The 15,157-nt window shown below is 37.3% G+C and overlaps 1 protein-coding gene across 1 annotated transcript in view; it reads right to left on the bottom strand.

The window, feature by feature from the left end:
- DNAH7 (dynein axonemal heavy chain 7) overlaps positions 1 to 15,157 on the bottom strand; it is a 306,947-nt gene that overhangs the window by 66,854 nt on the left and 224,936 nt on the right. The window contains 1 exon segment of the mRNA XM_032637818.1: positions 5,720 to 5,874. Within this exon segment, the coding sequence (XP_032493709.1) occupies positions 5,720 to 5,874 (155 nt within the window).

Below are 15,157 nucleotides of genomic sequence, written 5' to 3'. Positions count from 1 at the left end.
ATATAATGTTTCTTGGATTAAATTATAAATTTGTAGAGTCAAATCTATTATTCTTTTCCTTTTGTATCTTTTTCCATTGCGTATTTTCTTAGAAAGTTCTTTCCCATCAAAGACAATTTATTCCCCTATGTTTTCTTTTAGCATTTATGTCTTCTCTTTTTTTCTTTCATATTTAACTCTTTAATTCATCTGGAGCACATTTTGATGTAAGATGAGACTATGACTTGATATGTTTTTCCACAAAACCAATTTTTGCAGCACCATTTGCTGAATGACCTATCATTTTCCATTGTTTTATAATGCTTACCTTCTAATGCATTAAAGGCTTACATGTATCAATATTAAAGTTTATTCCAGAACAGTTAATTCCAAACTTACTCTTCTTCTGAATTTTTATTGCCTCTGTACTTTCTTCTAGGCTAACTTTAGAAGTAATAACTAGTATTATTTCTAAAACGTTTATTTCTGAAAGTGTTGATATCTTCACAACATTTAGTTTTCCTATCAGTGAAAAAATGATGTCTTACTCAAGTCTTCTTTTTTGTGTGTGTGAAACTTTCTCATTTTTTTTCACTATGCATTGTTAAAGTCATTCTAAGTTTTTGTTTTAGATAGCTTTTCAGTTAATTCTTTTTGGTTTTCTAGATGAAATATATTATCTACAAATATGATAATATTGTTTCCTCTTTACAAATATTATAGCACCCTCATTGAAAAGAACTTCCCTAATAATGTTAAACAACAATAGTGATAATAGATATCAATTTCTCATTTTTATTTTTACATGATCAGACTTTTAAAATCTATTAATTTGCTAGAGTGTTATGGACTGAAATTGTTTATGAAATATTATAACATGTAAGTTTTGTTTAATTGCCTCAACTTTTATTAACAATTTCTGCATAAAATCTAATATTTAAATTATTCTTTACTAAAAAATGATATTATACAATTTCATCCCTTATTCTCCCTAAATTGTTTTAGTTTCACAACGAATTAAGAATGTCTACATTAATATGTATAAATGTCTTTTCTCAAAGCTAAAATATACACTATAAAACTTAAGTATTACAGACTTGATTCTTTTCCCTAAAAGTGAAAATTTATTTCCTCAACAGTAGAATAAAGTCTTAAGCCTGTTAGGAAAGATTTCTATAGCGTCCAGATTTCAAAGAAATATGTTCTCAGCATTGAATATTTACTGTATTATAAGCCTTACTGGAAAAGCAAAAGTATTCTAAGCTTGAAAACAGAAAAAACACAAAAACAAAAAAACCCCAAATCCATATATACATGAATTACCCAGAATGCTCTCCTTAATTTATTGACCCTAACTTTTGATTTCTTTCACTTTTAATTAAATCAAAGTATGTTTCATGTTAAAATACAGGAGAAAATTTATGAGACAGGCTTCTCTTCATATTTCTATCATCAAAGTTAACAGTATGCTGGTTTCTGTAAAAACCTCCTTTCTCATTCCCAAAAGCCAGCCCATCACAGTATTTGCAAACCTTGTGGGAAGCCAAGACTGGGAATCCAAACACATGGCTGCTAATGTCTTTGAGTAAGGCAGATCATCTTGCTCAAAGCAGTTGTTCTTAGCAACAAAGAGAACCGAGTATTCTTTTCATATTTCTTTTGCATTTAGGACATTAACTGATATCAGGTTTTTAATTATGAATTATCTACATTATCCTATGTTAGACTTCAGATTAATAGGAAAAACTCTGCATAGTATGTTCAGCTGTGCAGCATATTGTATTCAAAGTAGATTAATCGATTACTGGGTACCCTCAAAGAGCTGGAGTTGAGAAACATTTATGTACACAATAGAAATCTGTAAAAACCATAGAAATCTGTAAAAGCTTCAGTGCTGGCAGTTCATCGGAGAGGTTAAGAGAGATGTCACAGAAAAAGGTGTTTGAGCCTCATCTTAAAGGGTGAAATTTAAAGTAATTCACCAAATGGATGGAAGAGCACAGACGAAAGCTAAGAGATGAGAAACAACCCCATGTTGTTATATGTACTGCCTGCCCTCGTGTACCCTGTACTCCCATCTAATCCTCACCCCACGTGTAATCTCTGTCTCGCTCTTTAAACCAATAAGCTCCAAGACAGCAGACATCAAGTCTGTCTGTGCGTGCTCTGTTTTCAGTGGCACATGCTAGTTGCAAAATAAATATTTGTTATGTGAATGAATAATGAACAAAGAAATGAGCAAATGAAAGAAACATTGAGCCAGAGGTAGTTTCGCCTCCCTGATACGTTATATGCAAGGGGGGAAGAAAAGGAAGTGCTAGGAGATAAGATAAAAATAAGGAAGGCTCAGATAATGCTGGGTTTTGCTCTAAATGCAAAGAGTTTTTTTCATGGAGTTAATGGAAAACCATTAAAAGCTCCTCTATACAAGTTGATTTCTTTTTAAAAATTAAAAAAATATTCTTTTATTCTTCCAGTTTTATTGAGGTGTGAACAAATTGCCTTATCAGCAATATTAACATGAATAACATCCTATGCCCACCTTATCCATTGGTGCAGCTAATACAGATGTACCTCTGTTTTCTAGAACATTGGCTTTCAAACATTTTTTTTTAAGCAGCAGGATACTTTTTTCACAGAGGATTTTATCTTAAAACTCAATATAAACAACAAAAAAAGGGAGGCCTGCTCTGGTTGAACACAAGGCGGGTGGGTGAAGCCGAAACCTCTGCCTTCTCTACCCAGGCTGCCTGCGAGGGATGAGAGATCAGAAGCCACTGTCCTGGAATAGGTCAAAATCTAAAGAGAACTTCTTAAATGGAAGAGTCTTTAACTGCTTATGTTTTAAAACTGTAACAGTAGCTTATTCTTTTACTTGAAGATTAAATATAAAAATAGTTACAAAATCTGCCATCTGTTTCTCTCTCTATCATAGATTTAAAACTTTTCACTTCTCTCTGATGATTAATGTTAGAAGGCATTGTGAATTATCATTATCCATTTTTAAAGTTATTTCATTCCAAAAAGTAGGTTAAAGCAACTGTGAGTGACACAGTAAACAATGAACAAAGGCAGAAGACCTGGGGACTAGTTTTAAGACTCCCCTTAACTAGAGATACAGTCTTAGTTAAGCCACGTAACTAACATTCTCTGTCACCTTACCTTGTTAATAAAATGTAGTGGTTATTAGAATTACTATTGGACTTCAGATTTTTATGGCCACAACTCCAAGTAAGAAATACATTTTAAATCTTTATCAACTACACACATATGCATAAAACTTCGAAAATTTCATGAAGTAATGCTTACCTTTACTCCATGCTATGCAGCTTTATATGTTCTATTCCACTGCGTTTCATTTAAAAACGCTGGTCATGACCCATTATGTGGGTTCTCTCTCCCACAGTTGTGACCCATAGTTTGAAAAACACTGGACAGATTGTATGGCCCTTTCCTCTCTAAAATGATGCAATACTAACATCAATATATGTGACTGTGATCACACAGATCTTCAAGATGTCAAGCACATGGAAGATGCTCAATTATTACTTGTTTTTACTGTGTCAAGGAAATTCTTTGAATATTTAAGTTAAATTAAGTAATTTTAATTGAAGTATTTAAGGTGCCAATCCCTTCAAGAAATTTTCCCTTACGTAGAACAGTATGGAGTTTCCTTAAAAAACTAAATATAGAACTACCATACCAACAGCAATCCCACTCCTGGGCATATATCTGGAAAAACCATGTTTCGAAAAGGTATATGCACCCCAATGTTCATTGCAGCACTATTTATAACAGCCAAGACATGGAAGCGACCTAAATGTCTATCAACAGAGGAAGAGATAAAGATGATGTGGTACATATATAAAATAGAATATTACTCAGCCATAAAAAAGAATGAAATAATGCCATTTGCAGCAATATGGATACCTAGAGATTATCATATTAAGTGAAGTAAGTCAGACAGAGAAAGTAAAATATCATATGATATCACTTATACATGTAATCTAACAAAATATGATACAAATGAACTTTTTTACAAAACAGAAACAGACTCACAGACATACAAAACAACCTTATGGTTGCCAAAGGGGAAACGTGAGGGGAAGTGATAAATTCGGAGATTGGGATTAATATATACACACTACTATATATAAAAGAGATAACTAACTGTAGCACAGGGAACTCTACTCAATATTCTGTAATAACCTATATGGGAAGAGAATCAAAAAAAGAATGGATGTATATATATGTATAACTGATTCACTTTGCTGTACACTTGACACTAACACAACATTGTAAATCAACTATATGTCAATAAAAATTTTTAAAAAAATCTTCCCTGATTGCTCTAAATATTCATAGTTCACATCTGTGTCTTTCTTATTATACAAAATAATTATGTATTCTAATACATAATTCTAATATAATTAAGAGATAATAAAAAAGAGATAATATACATAAACCACATAGTAAATCCCCAAACAAAAAATATAAATTGAGCTTATCAGACACTGTCGTAAGTACCCAAATTACAGTAACTCATTTCTTCCTCACACTATATGGTCAAAGTATAAATGGGGAAACAGAGTCTCAGAAAGGTCACTTCAACCAAGTACTAAGTAACAGAGGCAGGTACTCTGATTCCAGAAGTGCACAGTGGTCCTAAGAAGGGTTAGTGAAGTATGTCCACTTTCTATTTTTATAACAGTTACATAGATTGTCTGATCCTGCCCATTTAACAAGCAAGATATTTGATAGTAGAGAGCAGGTTGTCCCTTTTTTGGTAACTCCATATCATTATACTATACTCCAAGAACACCAGTTGGATGAATGAAATACTATTTGTGTGTCTGTGTGTCCATACATATAAACACAACATTTTGTAGGTAGACATCGTTTTTTTTCATTTCATGCTCACCCAAACCAAGCCTAAAATTGTAATTAATATCTTAAAGGCTAACTCATTATTAATATGCAAAAATAAACTGTCTGTAAGTCTATTTGGTATATCTCTTTTGATTCTTCCATGTAACACTCGTTCTATTAGCAACTGGGATTTGCCAAACTTGTCCTGGGGCTAAATATATTGTCCTTTCATAATGTTGGCAATTTACTTGGTTAAGTAAATAGTCAAAATTTGATAGGTAACATGAATTTAAAATGTGACTAATAAGCCCAACATACTTAAATCATAAGCATTTTGGTTTTTGTTTTGACAAATGTGACCTGTGCATAGAGCTTCACTGAAAAATTCTTGTCATGTCCTTAATCTCCCCATTGTAAATGGCAGATAATAGTCAGCCACGTAAAATGTGCACTCACTTCTCTGCCACTTTTGTAGGATAAGTCAAGAGAAGAACAAAGAGATAGTTGGACTAATATTGTGTTAAAATACTTTTGGCATATTAAGTGGCCCTTTTAATTGCAGAAGTGGAGAGATAATGAGAACTAAAGAATGGCAAACAACAGACAAAAATTAAAACAGCTAAATTAGAAGGCGTATCCCAAATGAATCTTGAGACAAAGAAAGCATCCTAACCTGTTAGAACTATAATCTCTAAAGTTCTCACTTGATTCATTACCAATAAATAACGAAAGATATTAACAAAGTAATCATTTAAGATGAGTCTGACACAAATATCTTCAAAAGAAAAAAAAAAAAGCCCTACATCATTTTGGGTTAATTGTGCCCTCTCCAGGCAATTCCGTAATGTATGCTTGTTATTCAAGTACATACCGGGGGTGCCAAACTGGATGCAATTTTCCAGAGTCCTGGCATAGTCAGGGTCACTTAATTTAATTAGGTGAAGACTATTGGTTTTTTCCATGTTCTTGATCCATTTATTAGCCTGACCTTGAGGATCTATCATCAGAGGCCACCTTCTTGCGTTCCTGAAAGGGAAAGAAAGACAATGCTGGTCAAGCCATGATCTGTCTCTCTGCTATTTAAGAGGCATGCATCACTTTCTTACAGTTTAAACTTTATAGTATTATTTTACTTTTTAGCTTGTTTTGAGAAACTGTGTTCTTGAAGCAGAAACATTTAAATTGAGAAGGCTACTAGAACAGCAACTACAAAAGCCATCTGGCAAACTTAACACAAGTTCTTTTACTCCTTTAGAAAATTACAAGTCTCTAAATGTTAAATTATATTTTTGAAAATGTTTGCTGCTCTTGCTAATTAAGTCACAATGATAACCATCAAGAGTACTAGAAATCAGGAAACTCCAATTCTTCACTAGGCCCTGCCATTAATTAATTCTGTGACCTTGGGCAAGCCACTTCATTTCCTCAACTTCTGTCTGCTGTCATTTGCGCAAGAGGGAAAGAGAAAGGATGGAGACATCAAATCTCTATTTGAAATCTAGACCATTAAAGATACAGTGGTCTAAAATAACGGTGAGAAGCAAAATTTTATATCATCTAATCTTCATAATAGCCATCGATCCTTAAGTGTTAACACAATTGTTGACCCAGTAATTGTTTCAAATAGCTGTATATTTAATGTCACATATGTAGTTTACTACATACTTGCCTAGAGGTTGTGAGCTTCTTATGAACAGAAATATATTCTATGAAAGTCAGGATTTTTGCAGTATGAGAGAGCTCATACTTATTGCTTTATTCTCACTCACATCTCCCTTTTAGGATAAGAACAAGAGCAGTGAACCACCACAAGGCGCCCAGTTTACTGCCCAGGGAGTTGTTGGGTCACAAAGAGTTAACCAGTATCTGCCATCATGACATGGTATCCAACCACAGAGCTTTCTACCTGCTGTGAAATGTAATCAGCATTAAGATCACTGTTCTTTTTCTTCCTCTCAGAAGTTTCAGTAAACACAAGTCATAATTTTGGCCAGTTTCCTAAAGATACTGTCATACTCTTCCAAAAGTGAGCACAGCAAATTCATGCCAAGCATCAGAAGAACAGGAGGAGAAAATAAAAGGTGACTGGGGCAAAAAAAAAAAAAAAAAAAAAAAAGCTGGGGATGAATCAGGATAATCTATTCAATTCCATCTCATTACAACACAAATTTAGTATTTCATCGGATCATTTGTCCCAAATGAAAGGAACCATAGTCCTCCAATATAAGCATTACATAATGTATTAGTGAGCTTGGACTGCCATAACAAACCACCACAGACTGTCAAACAGCAGAAATTTGTCTTCTAACAATTCTGGAGGCTGGAAGTTCAATATCAAGGTGCTGGCAGAGGTCTCCCTCCTTGGCTTGCGGACAACACAGCCCTCTTGTGCCCTCAAGTGGCCTTTGCTCTGTACGCAGATCCCTAGTGTCTCTTCCTTTTCTTACAAGGACACCAGTCCTACTGGATGAGGGCTCTACCCTTATGACCTCATTTAACCTTAATTACCTCCTTGAGGCCCTGTCTCCAGATATAATCACACAGTGGGTTATATCTTCAACATATGATTTTGTAGGGGGTGGGGGGACAGAATTCATTTTATAATATTAATTATATTTAGGAAAAAATGAGACTAAAAGAGTAGATGCAAACAACTAATAAAACGGGAACCATATCCATAAGAAACTAAAGGGAGTAAGAGGGAAATTAGAAACAAAACTTATATGCAAAAGTTTCATTCTGTTACATTTTAGAAATATTTTTAAGGTTGGAGGATTATGTGAGCTTTAGACAGCATTTATGCTTTCCTAAAGAAACTGAAATGACTCACTCTTCTTTCTGTTGCTTCCACATTTTTTTTAGCCACAATACCCCTGTTCATGCTGTTTCTTTGTCCAAAATGCACTTCTTCCCCATCCTTTCATGTTCAAGTACTACTCACATTTCAAGTTCAATTCAAATGCTATGCAGTTCACAAAGCCTGTCTTGATCTCTTTCCTCACTGAACTTCTTTAGCCATTCATCCATATTATATTTATGGTACTTTCATATAATGATAATATTCTATTACGGTAATTCTATAATTTATTAGCTGCATCACCCAACTAAATTGTATATTCTTTGAGGGACGGGTCCATGCTGATTCTTCTTTTTCCTCTTTTCCTAGATCAAATAAAGCTTGCATATGACGATCCACTGAAGTGGGAACAGCAAAAAGAACATCTGACAAACACCATACAAGTTAACTCATTCTAAAAATGGATATTTTATAAGAGATTATCCCTGCATAGAGAAGACTGGTCCAAAGAACACCATCTCAAAATTAGAGGAAAGGACTTCTGGTGTTGACCAAACTGGGTAAAATCCACTATAGCCTACCATTGTCACTGATTACAATGAAAACTTTAGGATAAAATACAAAAATCAACTACTTGCAGATTCTAAAAAGTAAGTAATAAGAAGTGAATGGGAAAAAAGTTACAACTTGAGTAATGACCAATAAACAGGTGGTGACTTTCTTGTGTGTGTGCGCATGTGTGTTTTCTCCTTATCTTCTGGCTTTGGTCTGAGAACAGGCCTAATGGGGGGAACTGTGCAGCAGGCACAGGTAGCAAAAACTCAAAGTAGAAGATGGAGAAAATGATCATGTGTGAGCCAGAGAGTGGGGGTGGGGGGAATCTCTCTGTTCTCTCTTTTGTCCCTACCCCCAGGTCAACCCAGCCAGAACTATATTACCATGGCAGAGCAGTGGTAATTCAGTCACCTAAAACACTGAGTGAAAATCCATCTCTCTGTATAGAAGAGCTGGGAAAAGGGGCCTCTGTTGTACATAGAGTCTGAGGGGTGTCATAATCTGCTCAGGCTGCTATAACAGGATTCAGTCCAAAATTACTTGATATACAAAGAACCAGAATGTGACTAATTCTTAAAGAAAAAGTAAGATGTTAGATTTACTAGAAAAATACCTTTAAGCAGTTATTATAACAACTCTTTATTTGGTAACAGTGAATATTTTTTGAAATAAATGGAAAGAGGTGTTATCAACAGAGAAATAGAAAGTTTAACAAGAACCAAATGAAAATTTTAGAAATGAAAAATATGATACCTGAAATAAAAACTTTACTGTAAGGACTCAACAACAGAAAGGAGACAACAGAGGAAACAATCAGTGAACTTGATGACCCGTGAAAAAAATAATCCAATTTGAATAATAAAGAGAAAAAAAGATTGGGAAAAAAAAGAACAGGGTCTCAAAGACCTGTGAGAAAATATTAAAAGGTTTAACATTCACGTCACTGGGGCCCAGAAAGAAGGAGAAAGAGATTGGTGTAGAAAAGATATTTGAAAAAATGGTTGGAACGTTCCCAAATTCAGTGAAACACATAAATTTACAACTTCACAAAACTCAATCCTTAAACAGGAGAAACCAAAAAAACAAAAAAACCCCACCCACACCCAACCTCATTATAATCAAACTGCTGAAAACCAAAGAAAAAAAAATTTTTTTTTTTTTTTTTTTTTGCAGGCCTCTCTCTGTTGTGGCCTCTCCCATTGCGGAGCACAGGCTGCGGACACGCAGGCTTAGCGGCCATGGCTCACGGGCCCAGCTGCTCCGCAGCATGTGGGATCTTCCTGGACCGGGGCACGAACCCGTGTCCCCAGCATTGGCAGGCGGACTCTTAACCACTGCGCCACCAGGAAAACCCAGAAAAAATATTTTTAAAAAAGCAGCAGAGAAAAATGATATATTACATTTGGATGAAAATTATTCAAAAGACTGCAGATTTTACATCAGAAATCATGGAGCCAGAACAGAGTAGAAATGTCAACCCAGAATTCTACGTCCACCAAACATATCCTTCAAGAATAAAGACAAAATAAAAAGTATTCTCAAATGAAGGAAACTAGAAAATTATTTGCCAGCAAATCTGCTCTAAACAGATGCTAAAGTTCTTCACCCTTAAGGCAAATGATGCCACAGTGAACTTTAGAAATAAAAGAAGATCAAAAAATGATAAAGATCAAAAAATGATAAATATAGGCTATTTCCCCCTCTTAGTTCTTTAAAGCATACATAAATACTAAGACAAAATATTATCATTGTGTGTCTGGGGGGCAGAGTTTCAATGTATGCAGACATAATATATATGACTATGATAATATAATCAGAGGAGGGTATAGGGGACTTGTATGGTTACAAGTCTTCTACATTTTAACTGAAGTGGTAAACTATCTCTAGGTAGATTGTGAAAAATTGTACTAAAAAATAATCCAAAGTATTATAGTAAAAAATAGATAAATTAAAGTGTGATACTAAAAACGGTGGATTATTCAAATAATCTAAAAGAATAAGAAATGAGGAACAGGGCAACAAAAACCAAATGTAAAAACAGAAAAATAATAAAATGTCAGATCTAATTTCAATGATATCAACCATATCAAGTATAAAGTTGTCTAAATTTACTAATTGAAGGAGAGAGATCATCAGAATAGAAAAATACAAGGTCAAACTGTATGCTATCCACAAGGTACCCACTTCAAATATAACAACATATTTATATGAAAAGTAAAATGATGGTAAAAGATACCATGCAAACACTAATCAAAAGAAAGCTGGACTGGCTATAGTAATATCAGAAAAAAGGAGGCTGCAGAACAAGAAAAATTATCTGGGATAAAGAGAGATAATACATAATGATAAAAGGGTCAGTTAATCAATAATACACGGCAATCTTAAATGCATATGCATCCAACAAGTGAGCTCCAAAATACAGGAAGCTAAAACTGATAGAAATGAAGAAACAAGTAGATGGAATATTAGCAACGATATGGAAGATATGAACAACACTCTCAAACAACTCAACCTGACATTTAAAGAAGTCTCCATCCCATAATATGTCAATTGCACAGGGAACATTCACATAGACCATATTTATGCCATAAAACAAATTGTAATAAACTTAAAGCACCTGGAATCAGATAATGTATGCTCTCTGAACGTAATGGAATTAAGTTAAAAATTAAAAAACAAATAACAAAAAGAAAGCTTAAAAATTCTCAAGTATTTGGAAATCAAACAATACATTTTTAAAATAACCTATGGTTCAAAAAGAAAAAGTCTCAAGAGAAACCAGAAAATATTTTAAAGGAAATGAAAGTAAAAATACACCATATCAAAATTTGTGCTATGCAGCTAAAGCAGTACTTAATGGAAAATATATAGCATTAAAATGCATAGATTAGAGAAGAAGAAAAATCTAAAACCAGTAACTTAAGCTTCCCTCTTATATCAGAAAAAGAAGAGCAATTTAGGTCAAAAGCAAGCAAAAGAAAAGAAACAGTTAATATTAAATGAGAAATCAATGAAATTGAAAATCAAGCAACCAAACAAAACAAAAACCAAAAAAATAAAAAAGGAGAAAAGCAATAAAAGGCTTGTTCTTAGATAGGATCTACAAAATTTATCAAACTCTAGCTAAACAAAGAAGGTACAAATTACCAATATAAGGAATGATAGAGAAAATTATCACAGACCCTGCAGACATTAATAGGATGTTAAGGGAATGCTACAAACAACCTTATGCCCACAAATTTGGCAACTTAGTTGAAATGGACCAATTTCTTGAAAGACAGAAACTACCAAAACTCACTTGAGAATAGATAACTTGGATGTCCTATAAGTATCTTAAAATTGAATTCATAGATAAGATCTTCCAACAAAGATCAAAGAAGATCCAAATAAATGGAGAGATATACTGTGTTCATGGATTAGAAGACTTACTAAGTTGTCAATTCTTCCCAAATTTTGATCTAGAGATTCTGCAGTCCCTATCGAAATCTCAGCAGAATCTTCTGTGGATATTCTAAAATTTATATTGAGAAGTAAAAACTAGACAAAACAATTTTGAAAAAGAAGAAAAAAGTTGGAAGAGAGATACTGTTCAATACCCAGTTAACAACTGCATCAAATTAATTTTCTTCAAACAACACCCTCAAGATAACATCTTTTTGATTCAAAAACAGGACAATGTTGTGGCTTCAGTCTACAATGTTTGCTTTTGAAGATCATAGCTCCCATAGTCTCTCAAGTGGAAACTGAATTATTATAGCACCCAGCACTCCAAGTTTTTTTTTTGTTTTGTTTTGTTTTTTTTTTTTGCGGTACGCAGGCCTCTCACTGTTGTGGCCCCTCCCGTTTCAGAGCACAGGGTCCGGACGCGCAGGCTCAGCAGCCATGGCTCACGGGCCCAGCCACTCCGCGGCATGTGGGATCCTCGCGGACCGGGGCACGAACCCGTGTCCCCTGCATAGGCAGGCAGACTCTCAACCACTGCGCCACCAGGGAAGCCCCCAAGTTTTGATAGTGTTTGTTCTTTTGCTATTGTCTAGAGAGGATAAATATTTGGTGCTCTTCTGTATTTTTGAAAAATACAGACTTCTAACATGATAATACATGTTCACTGTAGTCTGCAAGGAAGGATGGAATTTGGATATATAGCAGTGGAGCATTTCAAAGAGTTGTGGTATTTTCCTCTTTACACACACACACACACACACACACACACACACACACAATTAGATAAAAACAGACAAAGAGGAAGATGGCGGAAGAGTAAGACGCGGAGATCGGCTTCCTCCCCACGGATACACCAGAAATACATCCACACGTGGAACAACTCCTACAGAACTCCTACTGAAGGCTGGCAGAAGACCTCAGACCTCCCAAAAGGCAAGAAACTCCCCACGTACCTGGGTAGGGCAAAAGAAAAAACAGAGACAAAAGAATAAGGACGGCACCTGCACCAGCGGGAGGGAGCTGTGAAGGAGGAAAAGTTTCCACACACTAGGAAGCCCCTCCGCGGGCGGAGACTGCGGGAGGCGGAGGGGGGAGTTTTGGGACCGCGGAGTAGTGCACAGCGACGGGTGCGGAGGGCAAAGCGGGGAGATTCCTGCACAGACGATCGGTGCCGACCAGCACTCACCAACCTGAGAGGCTTGTCTGCTCACCCGCCGGGGCGGGCGGGGCTGCGAGCTGAGGCTCGAGTTTTGGTTTTGGACGGAGCTCAGGGAGAGGACTGGGGTTGGCGGCTTGAACATAGCCTGAAGGGGTTAGTGCACCACGACTAGCCGGGAGTTCGGGGAAAAGCCTGCACCTGCCGAAGAGGCAAGAGACTTTTTCTTCCCTCTTTGTTTCCTGGTGCGCGAGGAGAGGGGTTTAAGAACGCTGCTTAAAGGATCTCCAGAGAAGGGCGCGAGCCGCGGCTAAAAGCGCGAACCCCAGAGACGGGCGCGAGCCGCGGCTAAAAGCGCGAACCCCAGAGACGGGCGCGAGCCGCGGCTGAAAGCGCAAACCCCAGAGACGGGCGCGAGCCGCGGCTAAAACCGCGGACGCCAGAGACGGGCGGGAGATGCTAAGGCTGCTGCTGCCGCCACCAAGGGGCCTGTGTGCGAGCACAGGTCACTCTGCACACCCCTCTTCCGCGGAGCCTGTGCAGCCCGCCACTGCCAGGTTCCCGGGATCCAGGGACAACTTCCCCGGGACAACGCACGGCGGGCCTCAGGCTGGTGCAACGTCACGCAGGCCTCTGCCGCAACGTCACGCTGCCTCTGCCGCCGCAGGCCCGCCCCGCACGCAGTCCCCCTCCTTCCCCCATCCCCCAACCCCCGGCCTGAGTGAGCCGGAGGCCCCGAATCAGCGGCTCCTTTAACCCCGTCCTGTCTGAGCGAAAAAACAGACGCCCTCCAGCGACCTACACGCAGAGGCAGGGCCAAATCCAAAGCTGAGCTCCTGTGAGCTGTGACAACAAAGAAGAGAAAGGGAAATCTCTCCCAGCAGCCACAGAAGCAGCGGATTAAAGCTCCACAATCAACTTGATATACCCTGCATCTGTGGAATACCTGAATAGACAAGGAACGATCCCAAATTGAAGAGGTGGACTTTAGGAGCGAGATCTATGATATTTTTCCCTTTTCCTTTTTTTGTGAATGTGTACGTGTATGCTTCTGTGTGAGATCTTGTCTGTATACTCTTGCTTCCACCATTTGTCCTAGGGCTCTATCCGTCCATGATTTTTTTTTAAAAATTCTTTTTCTTAATAATTAAGTTTAATTGTAATAACTTTATTATACTTTACCTTCGTTCTTTCTTTCTTTCCTTCCTTCCTTCCCTCCTTTAGACAACGAATCACCCCAAATTGAGGAGGTGGTCTCAGGGAGCAGGATTTATGATTTTTCCCCCTTTACCTCTTTTTGTGAAGGTGTATGCGTATGCTTCTGTGTAAGATTTTCTCTGTATAGCTTTGCTTCCAACATTTGTCCTAAGGTTCTATCCGTCCCTTTTTTTTTTTTCTTTTTCTAAATATTTTTTAATTCAATAACTATATTATACTTTATTTTATTTTTACTGTATCATCTTTCTTTCTGTCTTTTTTCCTTCTTTCCCTCCTTCCTTCCTTCCTCCCTCCCTCCCTCCCTCCTTTCTTTCCTTCTTTGCTTCTTTCTTCCTTCCTTCCTTTCCTCCTTTCCTTCTTTCTTTACTCATACTTCTACTAATTCTCCCTACTTTTTCTCCCTTTTATTCTGAGCTGTGTGGATGAAAGGCTCTTGGTGCTCCAGCCAGGAGTCAGGGCTCTGCCTCTGAGGTAGGAGAGCCAACTTCAGGACACTGGTCAACAAGAGACCTCCCAGCTCCACATAATATTAAACGGTGGAAATCTCCCAGAGACCTCCATCTTAACACCAGCACCCAGCTTCACTCAACGACCAGCAAGCCACAGTGCTGGACAACCTATGCCAAACAACTAGCAAAACAGGAACACAACCCCACCCATTAGCAGAGAGGCTGCCTAAAATCATAGTAAGGCCACAGACACCCCAAAACACACCACCAGACGTGAACCTGCCCACTAGAGAGACAAGATCCAGCCTCATCCAGCACAACACAGGCACTAGTCCCCTCCACCAGGAAGCCTACACAACCCAGTGAAACAACCTTAGCCACTGGAGACAGATATCAAAAACAACGGGAACTACGAAAGTGCAGCCTGCAAAAAGGAGACCCCAAACACAGTAAGATAAGCAAAATGAGAAGACAGAAAAACACACAGCAGATGAAGGAGCAAGATAAAACCCACCAGACCTAACAAATGAAGAGGAAATAGGCAATCTACCTGAAAAAGAATTCAGAATAATGATAGTAAGGATGATCCGAAATCTTGGAAGTAGAATGGACAAAATGCAAGAAACAGTTAACAAGGACCTACAAGAACTAAAGATGAAACAAGCAACGATGAACAATGCAATAAATGAA

This window comes from Phocoena sinus, chromosome 7, assembly GCF_008692025.1.
Source record: "Phocoena sinus isolate mPhoSin1 chromosome 7, mPhoSin1.pri, whole genome shotgun sequence".
NCBI lineage: Eukaryota > Metazoa > Chordata > Mammalia > Artiodactyla > Phocoenidae > Phocoena > Phocoena sinus.
This window is presented reverse-complemented; position numbering and strand designations above follow the sequence as displayed.